Genomic DNA, 12,656 nt, shown 5'->3' on the forward strand with positions numbered 1-12,656 from the left:
TCAGGAGGAGGGCAAGTGTGCATAAGTGCCCAACAATCAAGACTGTGGAAAGGAAACTTTGTTACAATGGTATTGACAAAAGAGAAGAGGTTGTGTTTCTAGTTCAGGCTACTTGGAATTTGCAATGTAGCCAAGGATGACTAAACTTCTGAGCCTCCTGCCTCTACTTCCCAAGTGCTGGAATAATAGACACACATCATTATACCCCCTTTATGCTGTGATGGGGATCAAATCTGGGACTTTACGTATTCCAAGCTTCATCCTTTTATTTATTTATTTTTTTTTTTTGTATTGAAACCTTCTTGAGCATTAAGATCTTTCTGAAACTGTTTGGTGGTGGGAATATAAAGACTCTGATACATGGTGTCTGCTCCAAAGCACATTATAGTCAAATGTCATGGATGTGTGTGAGTGGCCCAAGCTCATGGGGTAGAATAGCAGCCTGTAACAGTCCTCACAGAGGAGACAGTGGCTCAGACCAGCCCCGGGTGGCAGGAGGGACTTCTGGGGGAGGTGTCTTCAGACCTAAGGTTTGAAGGTTAAGTGTGAGTTCGGGATGTGAAACTGGGGGAAAGGCATCCCAAGAAGAGTGTCCTGCAGGTAAAGAACAGGCGTCTGCAGAGATGGAAGCAGGCAGAGCAAGGGAGACATGGGGAAGCCACGTTCATGCTAGTGCGGCATGTGACCAGGGCCTACCAATGCTGGATCCAGAAATAACAACATCTTTTTTTCTCTGCAAAGCTGGGCCAACTCAAAATATTATAAAATGAGCAATTTGAAGATTGCAGAGAGAGGAGATGCGTGAAATGCCGATTCAATGACAAGAATGGGACTGTTCTCATTCCCACATGACAAGCCACTTCCTGTCCATATCCTCTAGTGTCCAAACAGTTATGAAACAGGCCCTGGAAAAGCTTGCATTAGTGAAATATTGTTCTCCTATTCCTACCAGCCAAAGATTATTTACATGTTGTAGCTGGGTCTCTTACCCTACCAGCAGATGCACTGTTTATGAGCTCTGGGGACACCCAGTATCTTCCTGTGAAGTCTGGGTGATTTTGATTCCTCAGTAAGGAAACTATGGTCCCGTAACCTCTCTGCTACAAGCACAGACGTGGCCTTCAGTAAGGCACTGCCCTGTCTTGGCTCCCATTGCCTCACTTGGCAAATGGGACAAATTAAATTAGATTACCTTTAAGGTTTGTTCCCAAACAGAAATTGGATGCAGGCAGCTTTAGCTGTACCAAAATCAGCATTAAAGAAGAGGCAAGATTTTATTTCATTTTGTTTTTACATTGTGCTAAAGAGAGAAAGGCGATTCCTTTAAATTCTTGACAAGCAAGCAGAAGAGAGATTGCTCCATCTCTACTTACCTCTCCAACCATGTTTATAGCTTTTGAATCACAAAGTCCAGAGAGAAATATGTCACTGAAGACAGACACCCCCCCACATATATATGCTATATACCGCGTGTACACCAAAATAGAATGAATCAACCCCATCACATGCACTGATATACAACACATATATCATATACTACACACACCACATACAACATAAGCATACACACATACACAACACACACACACACACATATACACACACACACAGGAGTTATACAGTGCATCAGACTCTGTTACATTCTTGTTGAGAGAAAAAGCCCTTTTAAAAAGCCAACTGCTGTGAAACAACGTTGCCCTGTCTAGATGTTTTCTGAAGCACTTAGCTATTTTGAACCTCCCACCCCCATGTTAGAAGAGCAGTAACCGAAGCCCTTTGCCCTGGCTGGCAAGTGATGGCCAGTGGGTCTGGGCAACTGTGAGTTGAGAATGGCATTTCCTTTTCCTGCTGGGGTTTCTCTAACTCCCTTATATGAAAGAAGTACCTTGGGTTGCTCTCTGAGCAGGCTGCTTGAAGCCTCAGGTCAGTGTCCTGAGTAGATGCTGGGCTAGGATGTCGGGAGATATGGTAGCACAGAGAAAGCTTTGAGAGGCTACAGCCTCCACTGGTCATGGAACCCCACACAGCTCTGATCTCAGACCACCGGCACTGAGGCCAGGTGGTTGGCTGCAATGGGATTCCCCGCAGCCCTTTCAACAAGTCTCCAGAGAAGATAGGGTATAGTGCTGCCTCTCATCAGTTCAGAACTGTGTATGCCCTGTTAGCTTTTTGTGCCCCAGAAGAACTCGAGAATGCTGTGACTTCCCACAGTCTTAGCAACTCTTTTTATTCCAACTAACGGTCTACGGCCAGATGATCGGCTGCTCTTGGCGCCAGCAGACCCTTGTTCCATCTGCCTTTTATGTCATCCCTCCCACAGCTCAGAACTCCCTCAGCATTTTTTATTTTTACAGCTTTTTCTTTTTTGACCAGCAATTGAAATTGATATAGAACTTTTTTTCAGACCTGCTTGCCCTACTGTGTATAGTGTATAGCCCTGAGTAGTGATAGTGTCACATACAACATACAATTTCAGAAAAGTCTTACCTTGAGGCTTCAGATAAGTGCGGCTCTTTTTTATTGGCTGCCTATTTCCAGTTGCTTCTTTCTTCTCTCCTCCTCCTCTCTATCCTGTCTCATCTCTTTTCCTCTGTGGTTTCTCACTCTTTGGGGAGGGGCAGGATTTCCTGCTCACAAGTTGGTTGGTTTCTGGGAGGAGTCAAAAGACCTGATTCAAGACTGAAACCAGCTGGTCTGCCACCTGATACAATGTATGTGAAACCCAGGACTAAGAAGAAGCCTTTTCTAAGGACCCAGCCTGCAGCAGGGAGACGCCTGCAAGGGGGAGCCAATCCAGTCATAAGCATCGGCTCCCCCAAAGGACAGGGGGACCCCAGGCAGCCTGGCATGGAGGTGTTGGAAGTGGTCCTGGTTACCCTGGAAACGTTCCCATTACTATTGTTAGCTCTAAACTCAGTGGAAGCAGACCAAGCCGGCCAGCCATGTTCCACCCAAGCAGGTGCTCTCCTCAGTCTTGGCTTTGCCTCTGAGGAAGTTACTGAAACAAGAACCATATTTGGGCAGATTTTTTTCCCCACAAGGAGAGACTCGAGTCACCCAATTCTTTCTGTAGGCCTGCACGCCTACCCACACTTTAGGTGAGTTTAAAATAATCAAGATGACCACAGCAGTTAACAAGTAGAGTGGGTGAAGAGGGAGAACCAGAGGAGCAGGGGCTCCATTAGCAGATACAAATAACCCCAGTCTAGTTCAACCCAGGTCTGGAGTAGAGGATGGAAGGCAGTACACACACACACACATACATATATGCACATGCACCCCCACACACATACTCATGCAGACACACATATATAGATACACATATATACATGCACACACACATGCATACATCATACAGGTACACATGTACAGCAACACACATATACATGCACACACATTAACACATAATGAGCACACACAGATACACACATGCACACATAGAAACACACACACACATATATGCACACATACAGAAGCACATACAAAAACATACACATATATATGCACGCATACAGATACACACATGTACACACACAGACACACATATATACATGCAAACACACAGACACACAAATGCACACACAAAAACACATATATATACATGCACATACACAGACACATATATATACATGCACACACACATGCACACACAGAAATGCACACATATATATGCACACACAGACACACAAATGCACACACAGACACACATGTATATACATGCACACACACAGAAACACACATGTTCATTTTCTTTCTATTTATTCACTTGTTCAGCAGATATTTGAAGAGCATCTGCTTGCTTCCAGCGTGAAGCCATGTTAGGGTCAGCTCTTCTCTGGGAGGTGAGTTGGTATAGTCACACACAGAGCATGGAGTTAATCAGCATGGCAGCACACACTAGATGCTGAGTGTGTGTCGGGTCCTGACTTCACTGAGAGGATGGGAACTTTGCTCCTTACTTCCTCCAGAGAGCTCTGCATTCTACCGAGCTCTACCTTACTGTCTTAAGCACTCTGAAAACTTCTAACCAGGTATTGGATACTTTCCATCTGCATATCTTTTATTAAATTCTCTTACTAATGCTTGAGCCGGTAAAGAGAACATGGGTTGTAAGGGGCAGATTCTTTTACTTTAGTTGTTCGTTCTACTCCAGGATAGTTTTGGAAAGTTTCATTAGACCTATTTTAATTCTTATTTAATTGTTCCTAATTTCCTTAGGGCTGCTTTCTGGTTTAATAATTGTGGCTGCTCATTTCCGGGGAACTCTCTGAAGAAATGGGTGACTTGCATGGAAGGTCAGGTAAAGCCACATGAGAGACAGAAACACAAAAGGAGAGTGGGCTTCTGTGATAAACACTTCTGTTGTGGGTTGCCTAGGTGCTGTTTGTATTTTCATGTTAATTCTGCTTCCTCGAGAGGGGCTGCGCTAACAAGGAGTGGATCACATACGCAGGAGATTTCAGTGATTCTTCCCCCCATTTAAAGTGGCCAAATAAAGGCTAGAGCCTGGGATTGGGCAATGGAAGGGAAAGGTGGGGCTTGAGGTTTTAGAGAGGGAGAAGAAAGGAAGGGAGGGAGGGAGAGGGTGAAGAGACAGAGAAGAGGAGGTGGAAGGAAGCTTGCTAGAGCCATGTGACCAGGAGAAGCTGCAGGTAGCTAGGATCTCACAGTTAGGGTGTAGAGCAGTGTAGTGGTGAATCTGTTCAGTCTAGGCGTGCAGCTTATAAATATTGTAACTGAGTTGTGTGTTCTTTACACGGGCTTATTGGGTTTGGAGATTTACTGCAACACACTTCCTCAAGTCAGAAGTGTGTGTTCACTTTTCCTCAGGCTGACTAAACCGTTAGCCAGGCATGGTTGCACACCCATAATCCCAGTGCACAGGGAGGACTGAGGGTAGAGTCGAGGAGGTTACATAGCAAAATGTTGTCTCTAAACAAAGAAAAGGGGCTAACTATTGGCTCTGCGGTTTCACTTCCCTAACAATTCTGATGTTCCACTTCTCTTTCTATTCTCTCTCTTTTTCACTCACTCACTCATTCATTCATTCATTCATTCTTTGAGATAGAATCCCATGTAGCTCAGGATACCCTTAGACTTACCAAGTAGTAGATACTGGCCTTGAGCTCTTGAGCTACCTGCTTCCACCTCCAAATCACTATGATTCAGCTCTTTTTAAACATATAATAATTTATTGATTTTTAATACATCAGAAGTTCTATAGCACCGGCTCTCAATCTTCTTAATGCTCTGACTCCATTATATAGGTCCTCTTTGTTAGTACCGAGACCTGTGAGACCTGTAACATCATGTAGGCGACAATTAGCACAGTGCAACTACAGGCCTGTTGCCAAGGCAACAGCCGCCATATACCCAGAATTCAATGGGCCTACACTTACTGTACTTTACATCATCACCCATATATAATTGGGTAGCATTTCTCCTCTGCCTCTCTGTCTCTTTGTCTCTCTGTCTCTGTCTCTGTCTCTCTCTTTCTTTTCCTTCCTTCTTCTCCCCCACTGCACCTTTACCCCATCTCCTCACGTGGAACTGTTTGGCCTGGTGTGACCTCATTGCACCCCGCATCTCCACCAAATCCCCTTGGGCCCATGGGTGGGGGTGGGGGGGGGAAACGAACAGGTTACCTGCACAGCGTGCAGGCAGACGAACTGCATGGAAAACCAACACTCATGTTGTAGTGACACCAGCCATAAAATTGCTACTTCACTGCTACTTCACAACTGTAATTTTGCAACTGTTATGAATCATAATGTAAATATCTGATATGCAACTCCCCAAAGGAGTCATGGGCTGAAGGTTGAGAACCACCATTCTATAGGATGGCCATTGGTATTCTGTTTCAAAATTTTTACTTTACCAAAAATGAGGGCAAGAATCAGGATACATGCAGCTTTCCATGGGACGCAAGGTCTCTATGTAGAAGATACCCAGCTTGGCTGGAGAGGCACGGACAGAGCGTGTGCCTGTGAATGGTACTGGTGTCTTGGCTTCCATTTCTGAGCAAAATGTAGAAAAAGACCCTGATGTAGAACCTTGGAATACAGATGAGCACAGCCTTCCATACAGGACAAAGCAGCTTCCCATAGCTCAGCACGACCAGCAAGCCACCCCCGAGTTGGCCGTCAGGCAAGACAGACTGTATCTCTGAGGATCGTTTTGGATCATTCGTGACTTATTAGCCCTTATCTCCACCCATTCCTATCAAACACTCTTATATATCAGATTTAAGACAGCCAAGAATAGATCAAAAGCACATAAAGCAAGACTTTATAACTGAGACAAAAAGCAAAGCAAGTGCAGGAGATGAGCAGTTGGTGGTGAAAGCATGAGCCAGAGGACACACTTGTGGGGACACACACACACCTTCCACTCACACTTGAAAAAGCTGAGGCAGAGGACACACTTGTGGGGACACACAAACACCTTCCACTCACACTTGAAAAAGCTGAGGCAGAGGACACACTTGTGGGGACACACACACACACACCTTCCACTCACACTTGAAAAAGCTGAGGCAGAGGACACACTTGTGGGGACACATACACACACACCTTCCACTCACACTTGAAAAAGCTGAGGCAGAGGACACACTTGTGGGGACACACACACACACCTTCCACTCACACTTGAAAAAGCTGAGGCAGAGGACACACTTGTGGGGACACACACACACACACACACACCTTCCACTCACACTTGAAAAAGCTGAGCCAGAGGACACACTTGTGGGGACACACACACACCTTCCACTCACACTTGAAAAAGCTGAGGCAGAGGAACCTCATGCTCAAGGGCAATATGGTAAGATAACGGACTTGCTGCGGGTATTCTGTTGCCGTGAGGAAACGGCCTGACCAAGGCAGTTTATAGAAGGAAGGGTGTATTTAGGTCCTGGTTCCAGAGAGGCCGTGATGACCACACACAGCAGGCCCAGGGTTAGGAACAGAGCTGAGGGCAAACATCTTCGAACACAAGCACAAAGCAGAAAGAGCAAACTGGAAATAGGAGAGGCTTTCTACTCTCAAAGCCTGCCTCCAGGGACAGACTTCCTCCATCAAGGCTGTACCTCCTAAAACTCCCCAAACAGCACCTCTAACCAAGGACCTCTAACAGAGACCCGAGACTGTGGGGGACATTTCTCATTTAAACCACCACAAGGTCACTGTAGTAAGCCACCTTTTGTTCATCTCTATTACAAGATGGCGCTGGCCACATGCAGCTCCCTGGTAGTAAATTACTTTAGTACATGCGTGGTGTGCTGTATTCCTTATCACACTTACATGCTAATGAAGAACTCACTTAGTTCACCAATGAGGAAACTGGTTGGCTATCTCCCTTGGCAGACGGGGCTGAGTAGGCTATATAAGGTCAGGCTGGGAGAGAGCCCGGGGCCGCCAAAAGAAGAAATAAGCTTAATTCAAGGTTTCCCGTGTTGCATCCTCTTTGCTGGCGAGGGTGGGTGTGACAGGTCACTTGAGTTTCTGTCTCAAACAAGCAGTGTGTCTCTGAAGCAGAAGATCAAATGGACTACGTATATACCTTGTGTTGAGTAAGCTAACAATATCATGCTTCCTACTCAAAGTGTCAAATGCTTTTATGTAGAGATCTTTGTCTGGTTGCTCAGTGGGGGTGTCTTCTAAACAAGACACCTAAGTTCCTTACGTGAAGGTCTGGGTGTACTGATCAGAAAGTGTACCCTTAAGCTGATTAGTCAAGCTCAGGTTACTTACTGAGGTTTAATAGCCCAGATGTAGATATGAAGACAAATGGAATTCAAGCACAAGGAACCCAGAGAATATACCAGATGGTCGAGGGGTCCTCTGAAACACTTTCTGGAGGAGTGACGCTAACGCTGACGCTCCAGAATTATCAAAGAATGTTGTAACTTTAATCTTTTCAAATCCTATTTTTAATGATGGTTCTTAAATGCTTTAGCCTCCCTTGTAGCCCATCACCCACCAGAGGTAGTGGAAATGAAAGGATACGGAGGAATTTCATTCCTCCATTAGAAATGGTTTAGAAATGGTTCTTTGGAGCAACTCCCATCTGTGTTGTCTGGAAATTGGCATTTCAGTTCACAGATCAGCAGGCAGTGACAGCTCCATCCACTTACAAACAGCTCACGGATACACCAGCAGTCTAGTTAGGCAGAGTTGTCTTAGCAACAGCGGTGACATGATCTAGCAGAGTTGGCCAGGCCTCAGCTTTGGCTTGAGACAGCAGGGGGGACTAACAGGAACACCAGGAGAGCCTGTGCCTGTCTCAGGGATGTGAAGATCAGTGAAGATGTGAGACGCACAAGCATTGCACAGCTAGCTGTACCAGCAAGTCAAGCTCTCTCTCCATCTCTCTGTGGAGTCCTGTTTGTACCCTCCAAACATCACGTGTCCTCCATGTCTCTTGCCTCAGCATAGGTCTTGCCTCAACACGTACATCCAATCAGCCTGAATCCTTGAAGGAAGAGGCAACAAACTACAGCACACTACCAGAAGTTTTTGGTGCATTTCTCTCTATGGTGTCCTAACAAATGCAGCTCAACTACACAATGCAAGGCAGACCAATACATGTGTGTCATTAGCAAAGAAAAGAATCTTTTATCACCTGTCCTTTCATGTGCTTGCTTCAGCAGAACAGCCTCTTTCCTATGTCTGCTTCAGTGAAACATTCCTTCATGAGTCTGCCTTAGCCTTTCACACCTGTGTCCACTTTAATGAAACATTCCTTCACGTGTTTGCCCCAGAAAATCCAACTGACTTTCCAAAGAAGTGTTAAGTTTCCATTTAAGAACATGACCACTGTTTAATGCTTTAAATAAAGTTTGAAAGGTGAGTTATGTGATGTGTATACAGTGAGGATGGGCTTTGTTGAGCAGACTGATGAGTTTACCTTTTCAGGCACACATGGGTCTGCTGGGGTGTTGGTTATTTATTTTGATGCTGTAACAAAATACTTGACAGAAGCAAGAGAAGGAAGAGCTTACTCTGGCTCTCAGTTGTAGAGTACAATTGTTCATAGCAGGGAAGCCACTGGGGCAGGAGCAGGAGACAGCTGATTCAGTCTCCTCACAGATGAGTTCAGGGCTGTGTTTTCTGCTTCTGTGGTTATAAAACTGATCTGTTGGTCTCTCATTCTATGGTGACTCTTCTCTATTCAGTTCAGTTGACTCCAGTGTGGTGAATTATCATCATCATCATCATCATCATCAATTGTTATTTTTGACTGTTTTATGTCAGCCCTGTGTCACCAATATAACCAACAAGTATTCTGTCACCTCTCCTGGGTTGGTACTAATACTGCCAAATAGAATAAAACCAACAATAGTTTTTGTCTCTCTGTGGAGTGAGGGAGTTGTTCTGCTTGACCATGACTAAATGTCTTATAAGACCATGGCAAAACTTTATTCTGATGTGACGAGGTAAACACTTTCCTTGTCTCTCTCTGTGAGCATTCTTGTGGGACAAATATGTTTTCTCTTCTTTGTACACTCCAGGCACTAAATCAGATAGCTGTGATAAAGCCATGACTTCCTTGACCTGGTAATTTGTGTGAAAATTGAAGTCGGTATGGCCCTCAGGAAGACCAGACTGTGAGGACATGATCTGCCCACAAAGCAATGGAGGGAAAAATTTGTTACCATGGGCCAGCCTGAGACTTATTTAGACTTTACAACTATAAAATTCTGAGAGGTAGAAAGTTTCAGGCAGCTCAGGCTAGCCGGCAGGGCTGTGAAACAGAGTCTGCAAGAGATGTTACACTGTAACCTAGAATGAGTAAGTTACTTGTATGCTTGGGCACTTGTGTTTTTATACATAGGCAAACTCTGAATATAGACATAACCATCATACCCAAAAGCCAGAGCACACACTTTGACACATAGTTTACTGACAGGCGGAAAACTTGAAACCCTTGAAGCAGTGAGGGTTATCTTCCTCAGAGATGTAGAGAATATGGGTATGAGGAGAGTAATGTAAACAAAAGATACAAAAGTATCAGTGTCCATGCTAGGCAGCTCACAAAGGCAGACAGGTCACAGAAGCAGGTCACAGAGACCTGCAGGAATCTCATGCGGGAACAGCAAGGTGAGAGGCACTGAAGGGGGACCAGCCCCAGAGGCCATGCAGATGAGCTGGACTAGGTGTTGAATGGGCAGAGGAGCAAACCGCCTGTGGAAGAGGCAGGCATCTGGAAGACTGACTGATCAGCTGGATTGGCCAGCTCCTGGGAGCTTCGGGCAGTTAAGGCTAGGCCCTGCCTGAACACTGGGTCAAGTGTCTGGATTTGGAAACAGGAAGGACACTGGTGTCACTGACAAGTGTTTCCTTTGAAGCCTCAAACATGTTCTTTTCATTCACATTCCCTTCCTTCTTTCCCTGGGGAATGGATTTTAGGGAGAGCTGACGGTTGCTCAGAGCCAGAAGTGCTGGGAGAGTTTGGGTCTGCAGAGCTAAAGGGAATGGAGGTGTCTGTGTATGAAAGTAATGGGAGGTTGGAAGAGTCAGGTTAACATGCTCACAGTTGGTTAGAGTAGGTGACATAAAAGATCCTGGGGGTGCGGTATCAGGCTATCTTCTTGACCCTCCCAGGGCAGGCAGGGGTTACTTTGGGGAGCCCCACAGTGTTACTAAGTTAGCTGTTGACACAGGATCAGCTATGACTCCTGGGAGAGGACTCAGGTCTGTGATAATGGTCTTTTATCCTTCTCAGCTTCTTACTGTGTTCAGTTGTACCCTTAGGAGAGAGAGCTTCTGTCCCACCAGATGGCTGGGTTTCTCTTTTGCCCCATCCTTCCTCTTCTTTTCTCTTCCTCCCCACTCTTCTGTCTGTCTCCCTTTTATTCTCTCTGTTCTTCCAACCTCCTTCCCCCCTCTCCTCTAGGCTCCCTTCCTCCTCCTGTCTCCTCTCCTCCTTACTCTAACAGTTAAGCAGAGACAGCAGCCACAGGGATCTCCAGTACAAAGGAGTAAAAGACAAATTACCTTTTCTTTGCCCTAGAAATCCATTGGTTCTCTCTGTCTCTCTATGTCTCTGTCTCCAGCTCTCTGACTCTGTCTGTTTGTCTGTCTCTGTCTCTGTCTCTTGCTCTCTGTCTTTTTTTCATTTAAAGTCAGAAATTGATTGATCTTGTGATTCAAAAATGCATGTTGAGAGTTTCACTCTCATGTGAGAAGGCCTGTGCCAGGCAGCATTCAGGTCCTGGGTATGAAGCAGGCTAGCCACAGACGGAAACAGAGAGGGTCACCACGCCTCCCAGGAATTAAATAATGAGATTAGAGTATAAAACGTTTTTATTTCAAAATGCAAAATGATAGTCATTGTAATAATAATAATAATAATAATAATAACAACAACAACAATAAAAATAACAGTATAAAACGCATGTCTCCCTCTCTAATGCAAAGTGATAACTCCTTGATCGTTCCTACAGGCTTGGACAAATCACAGTGCGTGCTGCACAGCAGCAAGTCAGTCCCAGACCCCTTGGGTGATCTGTGCAGGGTCAGTTCTGGATTCGGTGGCACCTTGAAACAGCATGTGACTCTGCTCTCGCCCACCTGGGTCATGATCTCTCTGTGTCTCTCTCTCTCTTCTCTGCCAGTCACCAGCCTTAAGAGGCGTGCTGCCTGAGGGACAGGGCCCGGCTGCGCAGGGTCGCCTCCTGTGCCTTGCCTCCTGCCAGCAGGGCCTGCTTGTGGAGGGATTGCTGCTCACAAGCTTCCCGCAGCTCGGCCACTGCAGCCTCCTGGTCGCGCAGACGGCTGGCGGCTGTGAAAGGGCTGCACACCGTCTCCACTAGGCCAAGCACCACGCCGAAGAGCGCCAGCACACTGCCCAGCACGTACAGCTTCACGAGCTTCCCTCGGGGCTTCTGCGCCATCATCTCCTTGGCCAGAGGGATCAGCTCCTGCACGCTTTCCATCTGAGCTCTGGGCTGTGGGTGGCTGGGCCTGCAGAGGGAGCAGAAAGAAAAGGGGTTGAGCCTTCCGGTGAGGGACAGCGGCAGAGCAGGGAACCCTAAGCCCAGAGAGCGATCGGCTGCAGACTAGGGGAACTTGAGCCCAGGGGAGAAGGCAGCTGGGGAGGGGATCTGCGGTCTCTCGCCCACCCTCAATTCCTTGGCCTGGAGGCTCACCTAAGGTGCAGTGGGAACAGAGGCCGCACTTGCTGACTGAGGTCAGGCGTTCGTGCGTCAGACTGGCTTTGGCGTCCTTCTTCCTTCAGCCGCTGTCTCTTTGGAAGGGACACTCAGCAGCTGCAGCGTTCAGTGAACAGAGCCCTTATATTTTTTGCCTGGGATCCGCCTCCTGGCTCGCTGGCCTGAGCCCTGACTGCGCCGCAGGGGGTGGGGGGTGGGGCAGGAAGAAATGGAGGGGCGGGGCTGGGGAGGGGGAGGTGACCACGAGTAGTGCACGCCCCTGCTGTGTGCGCCCTGAGACCCTAGACCGCTGGTGCTGCAAAAGCGGAGAGCCCAAAGCACCACTTCAGTGTGCAACCAAGGAAGATGAGACCACCAGGCGATGGCGTGGCATGCTTCCCCGACAGGACACACTTTCTAATCTTGTCTGTTCCCCTCTTCCCCTGGCCCAAGTTCCCCTGTAGTCCAGGAGGAACCAGAGAAAGACCCTAATGAGGGAATC

The 12,656-nt window shown here is 46.8% G+C and overlaps 2 protein-coding genes across 3 annotated transcripts in view; both read right to left on the bottom strand.

Annotated features, from left to right (window-relative positions):
• Window positions 1–2,605, bottom strand: part of Hsd11b1 (hydroxysteroid 11-beta dehydrogenase 1) — a 42,774-nt gene extending 40,169 nt beyond the window's left edge. The window contains exon 1 of one of the 2 annotated variants that reach the window (XM_052200704.1): window positions 2,488–2,605. The gene's annotated coding sequence lies outside the window, so the exon portion shown is untranslated. The remainder of the gene's footprint in view (window positions 1–2,487) is intronic. The other variant, XM_052200705.1, reaches the window with a different exon arrangement.
• An 8,683-nt stretch (window positions 2,606–11,288) lies between these two features.
• Window positions 11,289–12,349, bottom strand: G0s2 (G0/G1 switch 2). Its single transcript, XM_052200215.1, has 2 exons — window positions 12,152–12,349; window positions 11,289–11,966 (listed from the first exon to the last, which is right to left on the bottom strand). Exon 2 carries the CDS (start codon window positions 11,936–11,938, stop codon window positions 11,627–11,629), a length of 312 nt encoding a protein of 103 aa, XP_052056175.1. The 5' UTR covers window positions 11,939–11,966; window positions 12,152–12,349; the 3' UTR covers window positions 11,289–11,626.
• Window positions 12,350–12,656: the final 307 nt, after the last annotated feature.

This window comes from Apodemus sylvaticus, chromosome 12, assembly GCF_947179515.1.
Source record: "Apodemus sylvaticus chromosome 12, mApoSyl1.1, whole genome shotgun sequence".
NCBI classification, from domain to species: Eukaryota; Metazoa; Chordata; class Mammalia; order Rodentia; family Muridae; genus Apodemus; species Apodemus sylvaticus.